The sequence below is a fragment of the Solanum stenotomum genome, unplaced genomic scaffold (genome assembly GCF_019186545.1).
Source record: "Solanum stenotomum isolate F172 unplaced genomic scaffold, ASM1918654v1 scaffold6102, whole genome shotgun sequence".
NCBI lineage: Eukaryota > Viridiplantae > Streptophyta > Magnoliopsida > Solanales > Solanaceae > Solanum > Solanum stenotomum.
In genome coordinates this window covers 1-23,691 of record NW_026036040.1, presented here as the reverse complement: position 1 = coordinate 23,691, position 23,691 = coordinate 1, and the positions used below count along the sequence as shown (strand labels likewise).

At 31.9% G+C, this 23,691-nt stretch overlaps 1 protein-coding gene and 2 pseudogenes across 1 annotated transcript; 2 read left to right on the top strand and 1 right to left on the bottom strand.

The window, feature by feature from the left end:
- Positions 1 to 16,989, top strand: part of LOC125852833 (amino acid transporter AVT1I-like) — a 78,136-nt pseudogene extending 61,147 nt beyond the window's left edge.
- LOC125852830 (putative late blight resistance protein homolog R1A-3) lies at positions 782 to 17,926 on the top strand. The gene is made up of 3 exons (XM_049532516.1): positions 782 to 938; positions 3,728 to 3,802; positions 14,303 to 17,926. Exons 1-3 carry the CDS (start codon positions 882 to 884, stop codon positions 17,924 to 17,926), a joined length of 3,756 nt encoding a protein of 1,251 aa, XP_049388473.1. The 5' UTR covers positions 782 to 881.
- Positions 17,927 to 18,314: 388 nt separating this feature from the next.
- LOC125852829 (amino acid transporter AVT1I-like) lies at positions 18,315 to 21,173 on the bottom strand (annotated as a pseudogene).
- Positions 21,174 to 23,691: the final 2,518 nt, after the last annotated feature.

Below are 23,691 nucleotides of genomic sequence, written 5' to 3'. Positions count from 1 at the left end.
GTAGTCTTGTGAATTGTCTTTTTATATTGTCCAATTCTCAATGTCTAATTATTTCTTCTTTCTAGTACCAATAATACTCCAATTCTCAATTCCTCCAAGCACTTCTCATACACAATATTTTGAAATATATATATTTTTTTAAAAAAATATTGATTGGTCAATTTTTTTCTTTAGAAAAATGAGTTTTAAATTTATAAAAATAAAGAAATGACTTTTCAAATGAAAGCAGGAGAAACAAGTTCCATAAGTGAAACACCCTTAAATTATGTGAAATGAACAAAAATGTCATCCATTTATAATTTGGTCCAAAATTACCCTTGCCTCATTACTTTCGTCCATAAACGCCTTTATTATTATTTAATGGGTCAAAAATGCCCTTCCAACTTAATATATTATTTATTTTCTTCTTAACACATATTTTTTCTAATAATATTTTTTAAAATTAGTGAATGTTTATCCTACTTCAATTTTTTTTTTTAAAAAAAATTGTTATTTTATTATAATTATTTTTTATTGTTATATAAATGAAAATTAAAGATGGATATACTATGATGTTATATAGGTGACGAAAATTGATGGCAAGGACATTTTTGAGCCAAACTATAAATGAAGGATTTTTCGTTCATTTCACGTAGTTTAAAAATATTTTTGACCCTTTTCCGAAAAATATATTCTTAAAAGGCAAAAGACCAATTAGGAACCCCACCTAGTGAGACATTATTAGTGGGCTTATCTTTAACACCTTTATAACTCTCAACTTTGATTATAATTACACCTTTGATTTTCCTTCATTCTTAGTTTGATGTAAATTGTTTCTCTTGAGAAGTTGCAAGGAAGGATTTTTTTTTTAAAAAAAAACTACTTTGGCTTGATTAGTGAGAATGGAAAGAGGAGAAGAAAATGAAGGACAAACAAAAGGGGAAGATAACAAATCATTGGTATGTTGTTTATTATATTTAATTATTTTTTTCATTCACATAATTGATGTTTCTTGTAAGTATGTTTTTGTTGCTTTATGTAACTTAGATGGTGAATATAATCTTTATAACCTATAAGAATCGATTATTTAATCTTTCTGGTATAAGTTAAACTCTGTACTAAATCATCTGCAATGGTTGATAAACGTAAGGGAAAGAATATAATCAAACCTTGTATTAGATCATGAGAATCGGGCCTTGGTGGCCTAAGTACAACATGTTTGGAATGGCTTAAGAATAGGGGTGACAAATGGGCGGGTAGGTAAAATTTGGGCGGGTTGAAAATGGGTCAACATAAAATGAGTAATAATTCAACCCGCTCATATTTGATATAGGTAAAAATGGATTGGGTATGAAATTGGTTGGGTAAAATACTAGTTTACCCATATTTACTCATATTTTCATGTGTAAATAGTACTCTACTTAAGAATTCAACATGGAGAAAATATTTTAGTCTTTTTTAGATGAAAATGCTTCATTTAGTTTTTTGTATCATAAAAGTAAAAAAAAAATCTTATAATTTTTCAGTATAAAATAAAATTATGTAATAAAAAGGGGAAAACATTTTTAATTTCAAAGTAAATGAATATTGTCATTTTAGGACTAAAACATGCTTAATGCACTTTAAGCAATGTCAATACTAATACATGATTTGCTTATTTTACCCTATGTATTTATTATCCAATATAAAATTAAACAAATAAAAAAATATAATTATAAGTAACAAAAGGAATGTACATTTAAAATATATATTTTGGAAGGGCCAAAGACTTCAACTTTTCAATTATAGTGAAAAATAATTAGTTCTATCGAAGAGAACATAAAAATCAAGAGAAAGTCCTCTTGCACGGGCTATATATATAGTGAAAAGTATATATATATATGTTTTTTTAGTTACCATAGCACAGAGTTGGGCCCGTGCTTGCACGGGCTTGTACTATCTAATAATTAATTATGTGAATGTAAAAAATAATTAAATATTATATGCAACATACCGATGATTTGTTATCTTCCCCATTTGTTTGTCCATCATTTTCTTTTCCTCTTTCCATTCTCACTAATCAAGCCGAAGTAGTTCAAAAAAAAGTTCCTTCCATCAAACTAAGAACGAAGGAAAATTAATGGTGTAATTAGAATCTTTTCTTTTCCAGTAGAGAGTTGTAAAGTTATTAAAATAAGCCCACTAATAATGTCTCACTAGGTGGGGTTCCTATTTAGTCATTTGCACTTTTGAATAATTTTTTTGGAGGAGGATAAGTTTATATTTTCGTATCATAATATTTTATAAATTATGTCGAGATATAATTTCAGTTGCTAAAAAACTTATATCTTGTTAGGCATAAATTTGATTGTTAAAAGACAAAAGTTAAAGACTAGCCCATTTAAAAGTCAAAACATGCAATTTTATGATTCCTATATATTTGGTCTGAGCAGTGAGGTATTACTCCCTCTGATTCAAAATAAATGGTGTTTTAGAATGTCACTTGTGAAACTTGTTTCTCCTGTTTTTATTAGAAAAGCCATTTTCCTTATTTTTATAAATAAAAAACTCATTTTTCTAAATAAAAAAATTGACCAATCATATTGTAAAAAATTGATATATTTCAAAAAAAAAATTGTGTATGAGAAGTGCTTAAAGGAATTGAGAATTGGAGTATTATTGGTACTACTAGAAAGAAGAAATAATTAGACAATATAAAAAGACAATTCACAGGACTACTTTAGACTAGTAATTTTTTAATATTTTCTTTTTAGTCTCATGGTCAAAAGTTACACATTATCATCTTATATTTGTTTAATCAAGGGAAAAAGACACAAGATACCCCTATTATTGCATGAAAAGTCATTTACACACTAATACAAAATGATTATCTAGACACTTTTTAAAATTTAAGTGTCGTGCAATAAGCATCAGGAGGATGAGTTGAGACATCTTAATGACTTTTTTCTTAGGAAAAAAAACAAATTATACCCTTTTTCTACTCTCAATACACCTCATCATCACCCTCACCCGCGTAGCCCCACACACCCACCACTTAACTCTCACGTCTTATACACAAATATTTTTAGAATAATATTTTATTTCCCTACCGAGCACGCCCAAAAAGAACATCCAATTGGAATCAGATAGGGAAGTTTACAAACCCAAAAAAAAAAAAGAATTTTTTTATAGGTAATCTCAAAACAAGTGGAGTGTAAAATATTATATTTTCCACAATTGATTACAGAGACTTGAAGATGACAATTAATTATTTAATTTACAAAGACTAAGATGATAATGTGTACTACTGCCTCCACCCTGGGATTGTATTCAGATTTCGAGAATTAAATGAGTTATTTTTTTAAAATTTAATTTTTTCATATATTTTTAAATTATTAATTTATTATAATATTTTTTACGTAATTTATAAATTAAAAGGTCAATTATTTGAAAATAAAAAAGTGTTATGCGATATCATGTTCAGAAATAATAATTTATATAAGGGAATATAAATTATCTTCTCCATCCACTTTTAATTGTTATGATTTCTATTTTTAGAGTCAAACAACTTTGACTAATATTTTATGATGTATTTTTTTCAACTGTCTTTGGCCAAGTAATTATTTCAACTGCTTTGTCCCATTTTGTCAACTTTAAGGTATGATTATTGAAGAATATTTGGGTGTTAATACTTTCTTCTTTACAAATTAATATTTTTCTAGACATTTGTGGTGTTAATTAGAGACTAATTAGCAGAGTAATTGTTCAGATTTTGAGAATTGCATGCATGGAAATAGGAAAAGAAAATGAAGGAGAAATAGAGAAATTACCAAGCAACTCATTGGTATGTTACTCTGTCTATTGTTTCTTGTACCTCAATTAGTATATTGTTTGTTGTAATTTTTGTTCTGTTACTATCTACTATTTTGGTCATTGTTTGTTGTTTCTTGTATCTTCATTACTTTCGATTGTTTTTCTTGAGCTGAGGATCTATCAGAAACAGTTTATGTACCTTTGAGGTAGGGGTAAGGTTTGCATATGCTCTACCCTCTCTAGATTCTACTTTGTGGGACTATGTTGTTATGTTGTTGTTGTATTGACTTGGATGATTATTTGTTTTGTTTATCTTGCTATTCTGCTATCGTTATTTTTTATTCCTGCCTTGCTTTGATTACATCCAGAGTAACATGATATTTTATTAAAGAACTGCTGTTTTACTCAAAAATATAAATAAAAGAAAAAATGACTAAGTTTCGAAAAATCAATTAAACTTATGATTTAAGAGAAATCAAATTTCCAAAATAAAAGAGTCGCCACTTAATTTTTTTTAGTAAAAATCAAGAAAAACATAAAGTTTTCAAAAGATTTAAACAGACAAAATCAATTGAAAAAGGGTTCGTGTTCAATGTACATTCCAAGAAGGTGTTAGGCCCTCGAAATGCCCGCTAACTTGCGGTTAACCAGTGATTTGACTAAAATATGTTTTGATTATTTTTTTTAGAGAGAAAAAAGAAGTGTTTTAACATAAAAATAATAATTTGCAATATTTGTCTAACTTTGAGGAAAAAAATTAAATAAATGACACGTTTTATTTCGTTTTATTTTTTTAGAGAAAAAGGATCCAAAGTGAGACAATTGAATTAAAATGCAAACGAATAGAATTTTAACAAAAGAAACTAGATTAATTAGAATTTATCTTTTTAAATCATTTTAAAAATAATTAGAACCAATTTGATTAATTAAAGCATGAACTGTTTTAAATGAATTGAAAATGAAATATAAAGTTTTGACTAAATATTGAATAAAAGCATGAGAGTTGATAAAAAAAAATGAACTATATTAAAATAAACTAACATAAAGAATGTTCATCTTTTGGGGAATTAATTAAGTTAAACCAAATTAAATAAAAAAGTTAGTTAGAAAACAAATAAAACAAAGAAAGAAGGAAGTTAGGCCAAATTTGGGGCTTTTGGCCCAAATTCAATTTTCTGGACCCTTGGCCCATTTTCCACTGCCTTTATGCAGTGTATACAACTTCCATATACGGCTGTATATTCTTGTATACGGTGTCCAGAACCTGCAGCTTAGTGTATACAAAAGCATGTAATCTATTTTTCGGACTCCTGTACACCTGCGTCTCTATTTTCAACCTGTATTTCAACGTATATCGATGTATACTGCTGTATACAGCATGTATACAGCCCATTTTTGGGGCTTTCCGGGACTGCGTTGCAGCCTGTTCCACTACTTCGGATGACTCGATATAGGAGAAACATTGGATTTCGACACAAGTCAAGAGGCAAGGACAGGGGATAGGAGTTCATGTTAGAACTCAGACAGATTTCATGCAAGAAAAGAAAGACAAAACTAAGTTAGCAAAAGGAGAACCAACCTTAAATAATAACAAACATAGAAACATTTAACAATTTACTAGACTTAAACTCAAACTAAAATAAAAGAACTCCTGCACAAATAACACATCAAGACTAAGACCACATATTACGAAATAAATGACTAATTTTGACATGGAGCCACTGCTTTGGGGGAATCAGAAATAGGCGAGATAATAATAGGATGCAAGAAAGTGAGGCATCAATATCAATTATAAATACTTCCAATGAAAACAAAATTATCCTCCTATTTACTTCTTTTTGTAGACCAATTATATTAGTTAATGACTAGCAAGCTTAAAGGGAGAACTAGTTACTGCTAAGCATGAGCCTCTGGGGGACAAGGATAATAAACCATTATAACAAAATTAGAGCTAAACAAGATAATCTTTAGCCATTGAAACAGAGAGACTATTACACTAGCATATTAGACGCGAAAATCAAAAGGGAACCAAAACTCTTAATCGAAACATTCTATGCTTAAATCATATCTAAAAGGACATATTTTATACCTCAACAACTAAAATATACTAACTCAAACCAAAATGATCAATTACTAGACATCAACAATAAGCCGAGACAAGCTAGGATGATTTGATCAAAATAATGGCCTGAACAAGATTAATAACACAACAACATATTTCATTAGCGAGAAAGTAACACTTAGCCATATTCAAATGTTAAAACCATGACTTTGTATCTTCATTAAAGAAATCAGAAAAAAAAAAAAAAACAGCGGCAACCTGATTCACAAAATTGAAAATTTCAAAACAACAATAACACGAGATGAAGAGGAACTTAGCAAAGGGAAAGGGATAATACCTTTGTCGGGGCAGCGAGCTGAGTCAACGAGCTTTCACCACCAAAGCACTTACTTCGCAAATCCGACCAAGCTTTCGCAACCCCAAACGAAAATAAAAATAAAAATTGTCCCTGAAGTAGGTTTTCTGAACGATTTGTTATAGCTTTAGGGATGATTTCTCTATGTGACTTCTCACTAAAAATTTTCTCCCCCTCTACTGGAAAATAAAGAAGAGTTTTATAGAGGGGGAATCCGAAATTAGAAAAGGGGGGAAAAACGGATCCCGTTCGAATTCAAGGGCCCATTACGATTTCAAAATTCGAAAAATTTTCACCATTAAGGAGCGACACCTTTTTCCAGAGGTTTTAACTCATTCCGAAAGGGGAAAGGGGGATGGAGCGCATACCTGCTGCGATATTAGTACGAATTGAAAGGGATATGAAGAAGAAGACAACGGAATCGTACTGCTCCTGCGCTGTCCGTGTATTGACGCCGTGAGCTGCTGGAAATAGCGTCGTTGTTTAACGTTGGGGAGGCTGGAATAGTTCTGGGTTTCTCTCGTTCTGTTAGCGTTTGGACTGTTTCTATTGTGAAGGAAAAGGGAAGGTGGGCCGGGTTGCTGGAAAGGAAGTGGGCTGGGGCGTTTTGGGCTAGGAGTTCACTGGAATTGGTATGGAAATTGCTGAATTGCTGTTGGGCTGCTGGAAAGGGGGTTGAATTTGGCCCAAAAATGGTATTTTAAGTGGGTTTAAAGGTTAGGTAAGGAAAGAGTTTGGATTGGAGTTGAGAATTTGGCCCATTTGATTACAATTATAGCAATTGAATTTAAGAATATAACCAAATTGAGCTTAATTGGTAATTCGGCTAAAAAAAATTAAATAAGATGAATTAATATAAATTAATTAATGAGTTTCTTAATCTTAGTGAAATGAAATAATTAACTTAATTATAAACTGATAACTCATAATAAGTATTAACTAACTAAACCATTTAACCGACTAATTATGTAAAAAATAAAATCTTTTTGAGACGATTTTCTAATATTTATAAAATACACTAATTATATAAAAGACATATTATTATTTAAAAATTATAACAAGTGACAAACCATTTGAAATAACTTGCAAACTATTCTATTATATATTTTTTTTTCAAAATTTCTAAAATTAATTACTTTAAATCGTTTGAAAAGTAAGAAGCTCGGAAATTAATTATTATCGGAGAGGGTCGAAATTGGGTGTCAACAACTGCTCTTTGAGTACTTTTATCTGTTTCATTTTACGTGGCACTATCTGTATGAGTATGAAATTTAAGAAAAAAGTTGAAAGACTTTAATTTTGAAACTTGTAATCTTAGATCCCTCTTGTGTTGATGAATAGCCTAGTAATTAATAGATCATCATATCCTTATGCTGCTGTTGCTTACTAGTATGTTTTATTTGAAACAACATCTTTGTGTACACACCACCTCCCTAAACCCCATTTGTGGGATTACACTAGGTATGTTGTTGTCATTATGTTTAAGTTGAGTACAAGACAAACATTTAGCTTATGCAGTAGGCTATTTTAAAGAATTTATTGATATTTCACAAAAAAAAAAGAAAAAGAAAAGTGGGGTCAAGTTGAGTGGTTTGGGCTACAAATCATTATTTAGCCCATCTTGACTTAGTTCATTATATCTAAATAAACTTAGGACAGGATTGAGCAACGACCCATTGATTCAGTCCATTCTGACTCATCCAAATTATGTCTAAACCGTTCATTTGTCACCTCTAGACATGACTAATAATGTTTTTCAACGAAGTGTAACTTTCAGATATGGCAACTGAAGAACCAAAAACCAAAATCATCCCAATAAACATAACTTCCGAATATGAAGGCTTCTTGATCTTGAGATAACATAGGCATGGTAACAATATCGACACGATAATGCGCAAAAGCGCACCCGTAAATGTCATGACTTATCCAAAAAATGGAACGATTAACGCCACAATGACCGTGCTGATGACCAAAAATGTTCTGATGAAGTAGCTCACGATAAATTTACTCTTTCGTAAAGGTAATTTATTTTCAATAGCCGTTGCAATTGGAGAAACAACAAGAGCATACTTTGTTATTGGATTAACGAGTGTCGTATATATCGTGATTTTCGAACTAATTTTCCTAGTAGGGAGATTTAATGTTATTTGTGACATTAAATTTTGTCCATACATTGAGTACCCCATAGTTGCCATTGATCCATAGGTTATGATGCTTAATATAAAGCACACAAATAAAACCTATATGACAAGAAGAAAGAAAAAGGATTTAAGTTATACACATGCACTGATCAAGTAAACAATATAATAGGGATATCTTATGTCTTTTTCCCTTGATTATACAATATAAGATGATAATGTGTAACTTTTGACCATGAGACTAAAACGAAAATATAAAAAGATGACTTTAGTCTAAAGAATTCTTGTGAATTGTCTTTTTATATTGTCCAATTCTCAATGTCTAATTATTTCTTCTTTCTAATACCAATAATACTCCAATTCTCAATTCCTCCAAGCACTTCTCATACACAATTTTTTGAAAGATATATATATTTTTTTTTAAAAATTGATTGGTCAATTTTTTTCTTTAGAAAAATGAGTTTTTAATTTATAAAAATAAGGAAATGACTTTTCTAATGAAAGCAGGAGAAACAAGTTTCATAAGTGAAACACCCTTAAATTACGTGAAATGAACAAAAATGTCATCCGTTTATTATTTGGTCCAAAAATGCCTTTGCCTCATTACTTTCGTCCATAAATGCCCTTATTGTTATATAATGGGTCAAAAATGCCCTTCCAAATAAATATATTTTTTAACACATATTTTTTCTAATAATATTTTTTAAAATTAGTGAATGTTTATCCTACTTCAATTTTAAAAAAATAAAAAAATAAAAAAATAAATAAAATTCTTATTTTATTATAATTATTTTTTATCGTTATATGAATGAAAATTAAAGATGAATATACTATGATGTTATATATGTGATGAAAATTGATGGCAAGGGCATTTTTGAGCCTTTTCCGAAAAATATATTCTTAAAAGGCAAAGGACCAAATAGGAACCCCACCTAGTGAGACATTATTAGTGGGCTTATCTTTAACACCGTTACAACTCTCAACTGGAAAAGAAAAGATTCTAATTACACCTTTGATTTTCCTTCATTCTTAGTTTGATGTAAATTGCTTGTCTTGAGAAGTTGAAAGGAAGGAATTATTTTTTTTAAACTACTTTAGCTTGATTAGTGAGAATGGAAAGAGGAAAAGAAAATGAAGGACCAACAAAAGGGGAAGATAACAAATCATTGGTATGTTGCATAACTATTTTTTTCATTCACATAATTAATATATTCTTGTAAGTATGTTTGTTGCTTTATGTAACTTAGATGGTGAATATAATCTTTATAACCTATAAGAATCAATGATTTAATCTTTCTGATATAAGTTAAACTCTATGTACTAAATCATCTGCTATAGTTGATAAATGTAAGGGCAAGAATATAATCAAACCTTGTATTAGATCATGAGAATCGGGCCTTGGTGGCCTAAGTACAACATGTTCGGAATGGCTTAAGAATAGGGGTGACAAATGGGCGGGTTGGGTAAAATTTGGGCGGGTTGACAATGGGTCAAGATAAAATGGGTAGTAATTCAACCCCCATATTTGATATGGGTAAAAATAGATTGGGTAAAATACTAGTTTACCTATATTTTATCCATATTTTCATGAGTAAATAGTACTCTGCTTAAGAATTCAACATGGAGAAAATATTTTAGTCTTTTTTTAGATGAAAATATTGAAAATGTTTCATTTAGTTTTATTGTATCATAAAAGTTAAAAAAAAAATCCTATTTTTCAATATAATAAAATTATGTAATAACAAGGGAAAACATTTTTAATTTCAAAGTAAATGTATATTTGCATTTTAGGACTAAAACATGTTTAATTCACTTTAAGCAATGTCAATACTAATACATGATTTGCTTATTTTACCCAATGTATTTATCATCCAATATAAAATTAAACAAATAAAAAAATATAATTATAAGTAACAAAAGAAATGTACATTTAAAATATATATTTTTGAAGGGCCAAAGACTTCAACTTTTCAATTATAGTGAAAAATAATTAGTTCTATGGAAGAGAACATAAAAAGCAAGAGAAAGTCCTCTGCACTTTGTCCTCTGCACTTGTAACAGTTGCTTGTTGTAATGTAAGAGTAAAAATTAGAGTCAACAATCAAAACATGCCTGAGCTATCACGTTTTGGCGAGTTTCACAACTCAACTATATTAGTCGTTCCCTTTTTCTATCTAAACTATCACCATCTATGTATTAACATAATTTGAAACAACATTTGGTCTTTTGGCAGGTGTCATCCCGCGTTGTACTTGGCGAGGACATTGTCAATCTTCTAGATTTCATAGAGAGGTTAAATAGTGGGCGTGTTCGAACTTTTCTTGACATGGATCAAATTGAAAAGTTGACATTGAGGCTGACGTTTTTGTACGCATTTTGTCATCTTTATTACTCTTTCTTTTTGGAAAGCTGTAATGACGAAATGTCAAATGAGATTCATGATTTGGTTCAGTCACTGTTTCATCCAAGTGGAGTAGGCATTCTGGTTACTAAAGAGTTTTATGACCTCTTGGAGAATATCAGAAGTTATATTAGCTCACATATATATGCTGAACCAAGTCGTGTAACAACCATGACTGTGGATCGTTTCGTTGAACTTTTAGATGCCATCCTCATGTATCTCCAACGTCTACTCAAGTGTTGTTCTGAATCAATTTTCCCATCAATGACTCAATATGAGCTTCTTCAGAATGTAATTGGCAATTTAAGAGATTTCCATAGGTTGAAAGTAAATGGTTGCGTTGAGTATGAAACAATCGAATATGTCTTACCTCATCTTCAACTTATGGCTCTGAGAGTAGTAAACTTCTGTTGTTTTACTCTTTGGGATTATCGAGTGGACACATTCTATGGATTAGATGACTCCCTAGTTGACTCCAAGCTAGCTAATCTACTTGTGGAGGTTATTCCTGTTGAACTGGAGGTTATGCACATATGTTGTACAAATTTGAAAGGTTCAAAGTTGGAAGAAGTTGGACTTTTCATCAAGCAGCTCGTAGAAGCCTCTCTGGACATTCTTAGAGAATCTCTGATTCATATACAACAGCACATGGTTAATGCTCTTACTCCTAGCGCTTCTACGTATACCATTCATGTCATGATAGAGTTCCTATTGATTATTCTTACTGATGTGCTCAAGGACGTTATTCGTCATGACAAATTGTTTGTTCTCTTGGCACGTGTTATAGAACTTACCAAGGAGGTATTCGTTCTTGTTCGCAACTTAGAAGAGAATATGAATGAAACAAGTGATGCAAATCAAAACTTGCTGGAAAGTATTGAATTCCTCAAGGAAGATCTCAAGTATAGTTTCTTAAAAGCCCGTGCAGACTCGTCTCAGCTCTGCTTCCCCATGAGTGATGGACCGCTCTTCATGACTCTTCTACTCACAAACTTAAATAGCTTGGTCAATTCCAATGCTTATTCAGTTTCTTTGATAAAAGAAGAAATCGGGCTGCTGAAGGAAGACCTGGAAATCATAAGATCGTTCTTTGGGTATGTTGAGCAAGAGCTTCATAGAGATCTTTGGACTTGTTTTCTAGATGTGGCATATGAGGTGCAACATGGCATTAACTCAATTCTTGCCCGAGATCATGGTCTATTGCAGCTTATCTTCATACTTCCTGATACCGTAGAAAAGATCATGCTTGTCAAAAGAGAGGTACAAGAGAAGATCCTCAAGAGCAGCGGTATTATTGTTGCAAACGTTCCCAACAAGCCGGTTGAAAGAAACTCATCGAGTACAGTTGGTAAAATAATTGTAGGTTTTGAGGAGGAGACAGAGTGGATAATTAGGAAGCTCACCAGCGGACCAGCTGAGATAGATGTCATTTCCATAGTCGGCATGCCAGGGATTGGAAAAACTACTATGGCTTACAGAGTGTATAATGATAAGTCCATTGTTGATCATTTCGATGTTTGTGCTTGGTGCACAGTCGACCAGGAACGTAATGAGAAAAAGTTGTTGCAGAAAATTTTCAATCAAGTCATTGGTTTGAAAGAAAGATTCAGTGAGGATGACATAGATGATGACGTTGCTGATAATCTGCGGAAAAATCTATGTGGAAAGCGGTACCTTATTGTCTTGGATGACTTGTGGGATACTGCAACATTGGAAGAGCTAACAAGACCTTTTCCTGAATTTCGGAAAGGAAGCAGAGTGATTTTAACAAGTCGGAAAAAGGAAGTTGCTTTGCATGGAAAATGCCACAGTGATCCTCTTTATCTTCAATTGCTAAAATCAGAAGAAAGTTGGGAGTTATTAGAGAAAAAGGTATTCGGAGAAGAACGTTGCCCTGATGAACTAAAGGATGTCGGAAAAATGATAGCCCGAAAATGTGATGGGCTTCCTTTGGTACTTGATCTAATCGGTGGAGTCATTTCAAGGAAGGAAAAGAAAGAGGCTTTGTGGCTTGAAGTTCTGAATAATTTGAGTTCCTTTATTTTTAAGGATGAAGAGGAAGTGGTGAAGGTTATACAATTAAGTTATGACCATTTGTCAGATCACGTAAAGCCGTGTTTTATTTGCCTTGCACGTTATCCAAAGGGCAAAGATATAATGATCTCCGAGTTGAAAGATTTGTGGATTTCTCATGGATTTGTGCAGCAGATTGAGATGAGAAGTGCAGAAGAAGTAGTGGATGAGTTAATTTCCAGTAGTTTGGTAATACCTTTCGATAATTCTATTTGCAAAATTCATGATCTTGTGCATGACTTTTGTTATATAAAATATAGAAAGGAAAAGTTGTTTGACTTCATAGGAGGTTCAAACGATTGGTCTTCTTCTGGTATGATGGCACGAGGAATTACCATTCGTTATGATCAACGTCTCTTTGATTTGGATGAAGGACAAACAAAAGGGGAAGTTAACAAATCATTGGTATGTTGCATAATTATTTTTTTTTCATTCACATTAATATATTCTTGTAAGTATGTTGCTTTATGTAACTTAGATGGTGAATATAAAATTTATAACCTATAAGAATCGATGATTTAATCTTTCTGGTACAAGTTAAATTCTATGTACTAGATCATCTGCTATAGTTGATAAATGTAAGGGCAAGAATATAATCAAACCTTGTATTAGATCATGAGAATCGGACCTTGGTGGCCTAAGTACAACATGTTCGGAATGGCTTAAGAATAGGGGTGACAAATGGGCGGGTTGGGTAAAATTTGGGCGGGTTGAAAATGGGTAATAATTCAACCCGCCCATATTTGATATGAGTAAAAATGGATTGGGTAATAAATGGGTTGGGTAAAATACTAGTTTACCCATATTTACTCATATTTTCATGAATAAATAGTACTCTGCTTAAGAATTCAACATGGAGAAAATATTTTAGTCTTTTTTTAGATGAAAAATATTGAAAATGTTTCATTTAGTTTTATTGTATCATAAAAGTAAAAAGAAATCCTATAATTTTTCAATTTAAAATAAAATTATGTAATAACAAGGGGAAAACATTTTTATTTTTTTGGCACTCTGCACAAAAATATCACTAAAACATTTTTAATTTCAAAGTAAATGAATATTTGCATTTTAAGACTAAAACATGCTTACTGCACTTTAAGCAATGTCAATATTAATACATGATTTGCTTATTTTACACTATGTATTTATTATCCAATATAAAATTAAACAAATAAAAAAAATATAATTATAAGTAACAAAAGAAATGTACATTTAAAATATAGATTTTTTAAAGGGCAAAGACTTCAACTTTTCAATTATAGTGAAAAATAATTAGTTCTATAGAAGAACATAAAAAGCAAGGGAAAGTCCTCTGCACTTTGTCCTCTGCACTTGTAACAGTTGCTTGTTATAAAAATTAGAGTCAACAATCAAAACATGCCTGAGCTATCACGTTTTGGCGAGTTTCACACCTCAACTATATTAGTCGTTCCCTTTTTCTATCTAAATTATCACCATCTATGTATTAACATAATTTGAAACAACATTTGGTCTTTTGGCAGGTGTCATGCCGCGTTGTACTTCGCGAGGACATCGACAATCTTCTAGATTTCATAGAGAGGTTAAATAGTGGGCGTGTTCGAACTTCTCTTGACATTGAAGAGTTGACATTGAAGCTGACGTTTGTGTCCGCAGTTTGTGGTCTTTATTACTCTTTATTTTTGGAAAGTTGTAATGACGAAATGTCTTGCATATCCAATGAGATTCATGATTTGGTTCAGTCACTGTTTCATCCAAGTGGAGTAGACATGCTGGTTCATAGAATGTTTTTTCCCCTCTTGGAGAATATCAGAAGTTATATTAGCTCACATAGCTATGTTGAACCAAGCCGTGTAACAACCATGACCGAGGATCGTTTCATTGAACTTTTAGATGCCATCCACATGTATCTCCCAAGTCTACTTAAGTTTTGTTCTGAATTTATTTTCCCATCAATGACTCAACATGAGCTTCTTCAGAATGTATTTGGCAATTTAAGAGATTTCCATAGGTTGAAAGTAAATAGTTGCGTTGAGTATGAAATAATCGAATATGTCTTACCTCATCTTCAACTTATGGCTCTGAGAGTAGTAAACTTCTGCTGTTCGACTATTGTGGATTTATCAGCTCATATTCACTCCAAGCTAGATAATCTACTTGTGGAGGTTATTCCTGTTGAACTGGAGGTTATGCACATATGTTGTACAAATTTGAAAGGTTCAAAGTCGGAAGAAGTTGAACGTTTCATCAAGCAGCTCGTAGAAGCCTCTCCGGACATTCTTAGAGAATCTCTGATTCATATACAACAGCACATGGTTAATGCTCTTACTCCTAGCGCTTCTACGTATACCATTCATGTCATGATAGAGTTCCTATTGATTATTCTTACTGATGTGCTCAAGGACGTTATTCGTCATGACAAATTGTTTGTTCTCTTGGCACGTGTTATAGAACTTACCAAGGAGGTATTTGTTCTTGTTCGCAACTTAGAAGAGAATATGAATGAAGCAAGTGATGCAAATCTAAACTTGCTGGAAAATATTGAACTCCTGAAGGTGGATATCAAGAATGATTACTTAAAAGCCCGTGCAGACTCATCTCAGCTCCCCTTCCCCATGAGTGATGGACCGCTCTTCATGACTCTTCTACTCATAAACTTGAATGACTTGGCCAATTCCAATGCGTCTTCAGTTGCTTTGATAAAAGAAGAAATTAAGCAGGTGCAAGAAGACCTGGAAATCATAAGATCGTTCTTCGGGTATGTTGAGCAAGAGTTGCATAGAGATCTTTGGACTTGTGTTCTAGATGTGGCATATGAGGTGGAACATTCCATTAACTCAATTCTTGTCCGAGATCATGGTCTATTGCAGCTTATCTTCATACTTCCTGATACCGTAGAAAAGATCAAGCTTGTCAAAAGAGAGGTACAAGAGAAGATCCCCAAGAGCAGAGGTATTATTGTTGCAAACGCTCCCAACAAGCCGGTTATAAGAAACTCATCGAGTACAGTTGGTAAAATAATCGTAGGTTTTGAGGAGGAGACAGAGTGGATAATTAGGAAACTCACCAGCGGACCAGCTGAGATAGATGTCATTTCCATAGTTGGCATGCCAGGGATTGGAAAAACTACTTTGGCTTACAGAGTTTATAATGATAAGTCCATTGTTGATCATTTCGATGTTTGTGCTTGGTGCACCGTCGACCAGGAACGTAATGAGAAAAAGTTGTTGCAGAAAATTTTCAATCAAGTTATTGGTTTGAAAGAACGATTCAATGAGGATCATGACATAGATGATGACGTTGCGGATAAGCTGCGGAAACAACTATTTGGAAAACGGTACCTTATTGTCTTGGATGACATGTGGGATACTGCAACATTGGATGAGCTAACAAGACCTTTTCCTGAATTACAGAAAGGAAGCAGAGTGATTTTAACAAGTCGAAAAAAGGAAGTGGCTTTGCATGGAAAATGCCATAGTGATCCTCTTTATCTTCGATTGCTAAGATCAGAAGAAAGTTGGGAGTTATTAGAGGAAAGGGTATTCGGAGAAGAACGTTGCCCTGATGAACTAAAGGATGTTGGAGAAAAGATAGCTCGAAAGTGTGATGGGCTTCCTTTAGTACTTGATCTAATCGGTGGAGTCATTTCACGGAAGGAAAAGAAAGAGGCTTTGTGGCTTGAAGTTCTGAATAATTTGAGTTCCTTTATTTTTAAGGAGGAAGAGGAAGTGGTGAAGGTTATACAATTAAGTTATGACCATTTGTCAGATCACGTAAAGCCGTGTTTTGTTTGCCTTGCAAGTTATCCAAAGGACAAACTTTTAAGTATCTCTCATTTGAAAGATTTGTGGATTTCTCAAGGATTTGTGCAGCAGATTTCGATGAGAAGTGCAGAAGAAGTAGTGGATGAGTTAATTTCAAGTAGCTTGGTAATACCTCTCGATGATTCTAGATGCCAAATGCATGATCTTGTGCATGACTTTTGTTATATAAAATCTAGAAAGGAAAAGATGTTTGACTTCATAGGAGGTTCAAACGCTTCGTCTTCTTCTGGTATGATGGCACGAGGAATTACCAATCGTTTCTTTGATTTGGATGAAAATTTTGTGGTGTTTAATCCAGAAAAGAAGAATCCTTATGTTAAACACCTCCTCACTCTGAAGGTCTATAAGCGTCGTCTTCCCCACAAGAGTCACCTAAAACACTTGAGGCTTCTCAAAAGTTTGGATTTGTACGGCGTAACATTGACAGATTATTTGCTGAATGAAATCGGTATGCTCATTCATTTGAAGTACTTAGAAATTCAGACTCATGCTGACACTCTCCCTCCGTCATTTTCAAACCTCTGCAATCTAGAAACTCTGGTGGTGGAAGGCCCAGAGGGATCACACATGTTGCTATCGCCTTGTTTTTGGAGTCTTGCAAAGCTACGAGATGTACGGATGACGAGGGGTGCTCTCTTTGATCCGGACATCACTGTGTTAGATGAGGATTTAAGGTTAGAAAATTTGAGAAGATTATATGAGCTCTACCTTCCCGGTTCAGAAGACACAGAGGATTTTTTCAAAAGGTTTCCTAATCTTCAAAACCTTAGAGTCTGTATCACACAACCAGAAGATTGTTCAGCAGAGAAGATTTGTTTTCCAAGATTGGATGTCCTTAACGAACTTGAAGTACTCCTATTATCTGCTTCTTCTAGGGCTTCATTCCATGAATATACACACGGCTTCCCTTCGAGCTTGAAGAGACTGTGGTTGAAAGAGTTCGCTCTGACATCCGATTCATTGTCAAGAATTGCTAGACTACCCAACCTTCAAGTACTAGATCTAGAAAACACAATCATCGAGGAGGGGAAAGAATGGAACATGGAAGATGTCACTTTCCAGAATCTCAAATCTCTAGAATTGTTTATGGTGGAATTTTCTGAATGGCAGGTTGATGCAGAGAAATCCTTTCCCATGCTCGAGGAACTAAGTATATATTATTGTGATGAGCTTATGGAGATCCCAGATAGTTTTGGAGATATTGCGTCATTAGAGCTTATCGGAGTATATGACAGCCATCAGCTTAGAGAGTCGGCTATCAATATTAAGGAATATGTTGAAGAAATGACTGGAGAAGACAAGCTTAAGTTAATCTTTGGTTGAGGTATGATTCATTAACAGATTAACTTATTACTTTTACAAATGTTATGTTTTGTTCCAATATTACTGTTTTAACTTATACAATATATGTTCTTTGCAGATCAGATCAGATCGAGCTAGCGCATACAAATTCTTAAGACATGTATGCCTTCTTCCAACGTTAATAATTGTTTATCAAGTATAAACAGTGCTAGCTATCAGCACTTGTGTTCTTTATTATAACGGATGAGATATTGTATGCGTGCTTGCTTTTCATTACTATGTATTAGTTGTAATCTACAAACCATTATTTAGCCCATCTTGACTAATTAGGACATGATTGAGCAACGACCCATTGATTCAGTCCATTCTGACCCATCCAAATTTTGTCCAAACCGTTCATCTATCACCTCTAGACATGACTAATAATGTTTTTCAAAGAAGTGTAAGTTCTAGATATGGCAACTGAAGAACCAAAAACCAAAATCATCCCAATAAACACAACTTCCAAATATGAAGGCTTCTTGATCTTGAGGTAGCATAGGCATGGTAACAATATTGACACGGTAACCCCCAAAAGAGCGCCCGTAAATGTCATGACATATCCAAAGAATGGAACGGTTAACGCCACAATGACAGTGCTGATGACTTAAAATGTTCTGATGAAGTAGCTTACGATAAATTTACTCTTTCGTAAAGGTAATTTATCTTCAATAGCTATTGCAATTGGAGAGACAACAAGAGCATACTTTGTTATTGGATTAACGAGTGTCGTATATGTCGCGATTTTTGAACTAATTTTCCCGGTAGGGAGATTTAATGTTATTTGTGACATTAAATTTTGTCCATACATTAAATACCCCATAGTTGCCATTGATCCATAGGTTATGGTGCTTAATATAAAGCACACAAATAAAACCTGTTTGACAAAAAAGAAAAAAAAAAAGATTTAAGTTATATATACAATGATCAAATAAAATATGTTTATAATTATTGGTGTAATATGACATGTAGGCTGTAGCAAAGGTATTTATAATTTAGTATGAGAAAATATGAAATGTCATTTTTTTTTATAATTAGACATAGACATATGATTATTTTTAGATTGAAATGTCATCTGCCAGCTTCATATTCAATCAAATATTGAACAAAAATATTTTATTTATAAATTGAAAAGTTCTTGAATCTCACGCTAAGTTTTCTGTTCCGTATATTTTTATGTCTTTCTGTATATTTTTGTATTGTTTTGTCTATTTCTGTGGTTGGAGTATTTCTCTCCAACTTCCAAGTGTTGAAGCACTTTCTATGTGGCGCGGGAGTAATACTTCCTCCATCTCATTTTTTGACGTACTTTTATATAATTTTTAATTTGTCATCCCAAAAGAGATGTCATCGATTTTTCTATAACAAAAAAATAACATAACTTTAAATTTCCTTTTACCCCTTCATGAAACGATATACAACCACAACTTTCAAAAAAAATATTTCCTTCTTTCTTAAGATTTATTTCTAGTCAAAAAGTAGGCATAATACATAAATATGCCCTTTAACTTGGCTTCAAATCACATTTATGCCCTTCAACTTTCGGTGTGCACAAATAGACACTTAAATATGTATAAAGTTGAACAAATAGACACACATGTCCTACATGGCATCCTACATGTCATTTTTTTATCCTACATGTATAATGCCATGTAGGACTCATGTGTCTACTTGTTCAACTTTATACAAGTTTAAATGTCTACTTGTGCATACCCAAAATTGAAGGACATAAACGTAAATGAGGTCAAGTTAAAGGGCACATTTATGTATTATGCCCAAAAAGTACCACGTAAACTGAAACTAAAGTAATACATGTTTATCAATAAGATATTATCACCTTGGGAAATTGGCTCCTATCCTTCATGGAATTGCATATTGTTGAGAAAAGAGCATGACCACAATAACAAAATGTATACATACTTATTGCACTTATCAATCCATCCCATCTCCAAATCACACCTTTTTCTTCAAATCCAATACCATCAATTGCACCAACCCAAAATATTGAAAAAACCAAAACAATTGAAGCCAAAACTCCACCAATAGAAACATAAGCCATAAACCTAAACTTTTCAACCATGTTGTTGGCAATATTATAATAGCAACTAATAAAACAAAAACTTCCCTTCCAACAATTTTAACACAACCAAAATGGATTTTTGCATTTGGGAATAATTTTTGCAAATTGTCACCTTCTAATATGAGGAATTCAATTGCAACAAAGTATAGTTCAAGATATAAGAAAATTGATATCAAGATTCTTCCTTTGTTACCAAAAGCAAATTCACCAATATCAGGATATGTCTTAATTGATGGTGAAACACTCATGCATTTTTGCAAAAGTATTCCTGTGTAACAACATATAATTGCTACCAAAAAAAGTAGCATCAAACATAACCATCCTCCTTGTGAAAGTGCATAGGGTACTGATATTATTCCAATACCTATATGATAGGAAAATGAAAAAAAATTAGCCTAAGTTTTATATATCGAGCTCATAAATATTTATACAGTCAGGTCACTTATAAGGGGATTACAGATAAATTTATCTATGTGATCATAAGCATAAGTAAGATCGATGATAGAAATAATAATAAGTAACTTGTTATAACATGTTGACCAATCTACTAATAATGTAAAAAAATGTTTACTCTGTCGGTGCATATAACTTCAAGTAAAGTACTATACAACAATATATTCAGTGAAATCCCATAAGTGGGGTGTCTGGAGAGGGTATTTGGTGTATATACGCAGCCTTATCCCTACCCCATGAAGATAGAGAGGTAGTTTCCGATAGACCCTCGATTCAAGTAAAGCATAACAAAACAAGAAAGAAAAGAGTATATCAGTAGCACGAACAAGTAATACAATAATCGAAACAAAAGAAATAACAAGTAAAACTAACCAGTATAAGAAAGTAGGAGGAGAAAATACTAATACCACTTATAAGGAAAACTAGACAACATGACTACTTTACTAACCTTTTACCTTAATTCACGACTTTCATCTCTTATCTTGGATCATATCTTCGATAAGCTAAGTGATAATGACTTATTTCTACTTTTGGATGTGTCTTGAAAACAATAACAAAAAAATAATGAGATGTTTACCTGATAATGCATTAATACCATTGAAACATGTTCTAAAGAAAGAGGTTCCTTTACTAGACTCCATAATTTGTGGAATCTGATTTTGAGTCTCAATTCTCTCCACACTATGGGATTCCATATTTTTTGAGTGCCAAAATTAACATCAAAATGCTAGTTTATATATTGGGTTTTGGCAAATTTGTCTAGAATAAAAATATTCTGTCTATATGTTTTTAGTTATTAATTCAAATTAAAACTCAATAACTAAAAAACTAGATTCTCAAACTCATAGAGATTCTACGAAGTGTTGATATGGATCGAAAAAGGATAATTAAAATAAGGCTATTATTGGAAGATTTTTTTTATCTAATAGACTTGCACAAGTAAAAAAAAGATTGAATAGTTTATTAGTTCAATCTAGGAGTGGAACATACGCTACATTAAAAATGATTTTTCATGGTAATTTATTAACGGTAATAGCTTACTCATTGCTAAATATGTATTTTTAGAAGCAATTAACATTCTTTGTAAATATGTCTAAAGTCTATAGCGACATTGGATCTAATGACTATTAATTAATATTGGTAAAAAAAACATTATCACTCTTTGTTAATGTGTATATTTATTACCGCTAAAAGATGTTTTTATTCCGATTATTAAGACAAGGTTCTTCTAATTCTAGGATACCTATACAAAATATACCTATTACTCTCTTTTATTATTTTCTTTTCTTTATTTTTCATTATGTAATTTTCTATTAACTGTTTTTACTTTTCGACTTTTGTACTGAAACATTTAAATCTAATATGTAAATAAAAGTTATCTACGTTTTTCGTTAAAATAATAACTCAATTTGCACATGCATACACTTACTACTATAATTTTAAAAAATAGTTTGCATCCATTAAAAATGTCCTTTAGAATCAAACCTCATTTATACTAAATTAAAGTCTCAATTTATATGGAATTTTTTTTTGTTAATTTTGGAATATATCAATCCACACGTTTTTGCACGAATCTTTATTATAATGAGTATCTTATAGTATTTTAATTAATAATAAACAAGAATGGGTTCAATCTAGTACAAAAATTAAAATGTTATTTTATATAAAGCAATTTGTTGGACATGAAACTTGACTCTGACTCTTCCTCTGTATTAAGAAACGTTAATTGGATATGAAATTTTATTTATTTAGGGGTTTTGGTAATAGTTCGGCTTGAAGTTTTTTTTTAAATGGATTAATTAATCGAAAACCCGTCGAAAATTACAATAAATTATATTTATACATTCACTATATAAATTTCTTAATTTAGAGTTTAGTTTCATACTTTATTTCTAACTATCTTAAACTCTCGATTACTTTACAATGTGTCAGTGTTTATACTTTTGAGAAAGATGCAAAATTTGTCTACTCATGTGCATGGTTCATTTGGTTTATTATCTTATTTATAAGTTATTTTCATTGATTTTTTTTGCCAAATCTTAACGGTTAAACCGATAACCGATCAATAACCGATAATTGATACCTGTATGATGATTTCGCATATCTACAAATCGATAAATCAAATTAAAATTTTAAAAACAGAACCAAACCAATCAGTATACATCCTAGATTAATCAACCTGTGGTGCTAAATGTCGATTCAGAAACAACAATAGACGCAAAAGGGGCAACAAGTTACAAACCAAAAGTTCCACTAATTCTTCCTTTTATAATAATTTGTAGAGAATGCAAGTTTTTCCTTTAACTATAATGTCTTACTATAGGATTGATTTAGTGGACATTTTTTGTTTTTGTTTTTTTATTGGTGTTCGATACACGTATTAAAGTTCTGATTAATTGATTCCTGCATAAGATTTTCATTTCAAGAAGGCATAATACATAAATGAACTGATTTTGTATTATATTATATAGAATATATTGTGTCATGTAAGATGTGTGTTTACTTAGCTTGTTCAACGTTATATAAGTTTAATTGTTTATTTATGCATATCTAAAATGGGAAATTATAAATATCAACTGAAATCATCTTAAAATGTGAATCCAAAAGTACGATTTTGGAGAATGGAAAATCCACATATAGATTCTTTGTGCACTTATTTTCAAGAATCAACAAATGGACAAAGATTAATCCAAAATCTCTATTTTTTTCTCCCAACGTGAAGGGCAATGATAATAATTTAGGTTTAATTGATTTGCTGTTTGATACAAAATAAAATTCCTAGAATCTTTACTCTAAAAAGAATTTGCCAAATGTTAGTCATTATTCCTTGACTAATACATTAGTGGTCCTAAAAAGGTGAATATTTATATTTGTTAATCAATTCGCTTTATATTTGTTGTATATGTTCACTTTATATCAGAACAAATTCATATAGTGATACAAAGTGAATTGATATAACTCCAACTCTGGCTATTTTCTCATGTACGAGTCCTTTTTTTTTTTTAATTTCTCTTTTGATATTCAGTATTCATATTGGAGTCCAATTAAATTTGAATTTCGACAATTTTGTATGGTCTATTTCGAAAATGACTCTCCCAACAAGATTATTTTTATTCCTACAAGTACAAACCATACATGAGTCTGATAATCTCAACTATCTCACCATCATCCATATTCATCATCACGAGGTTAACTATGAAGAGATCTAGGATAT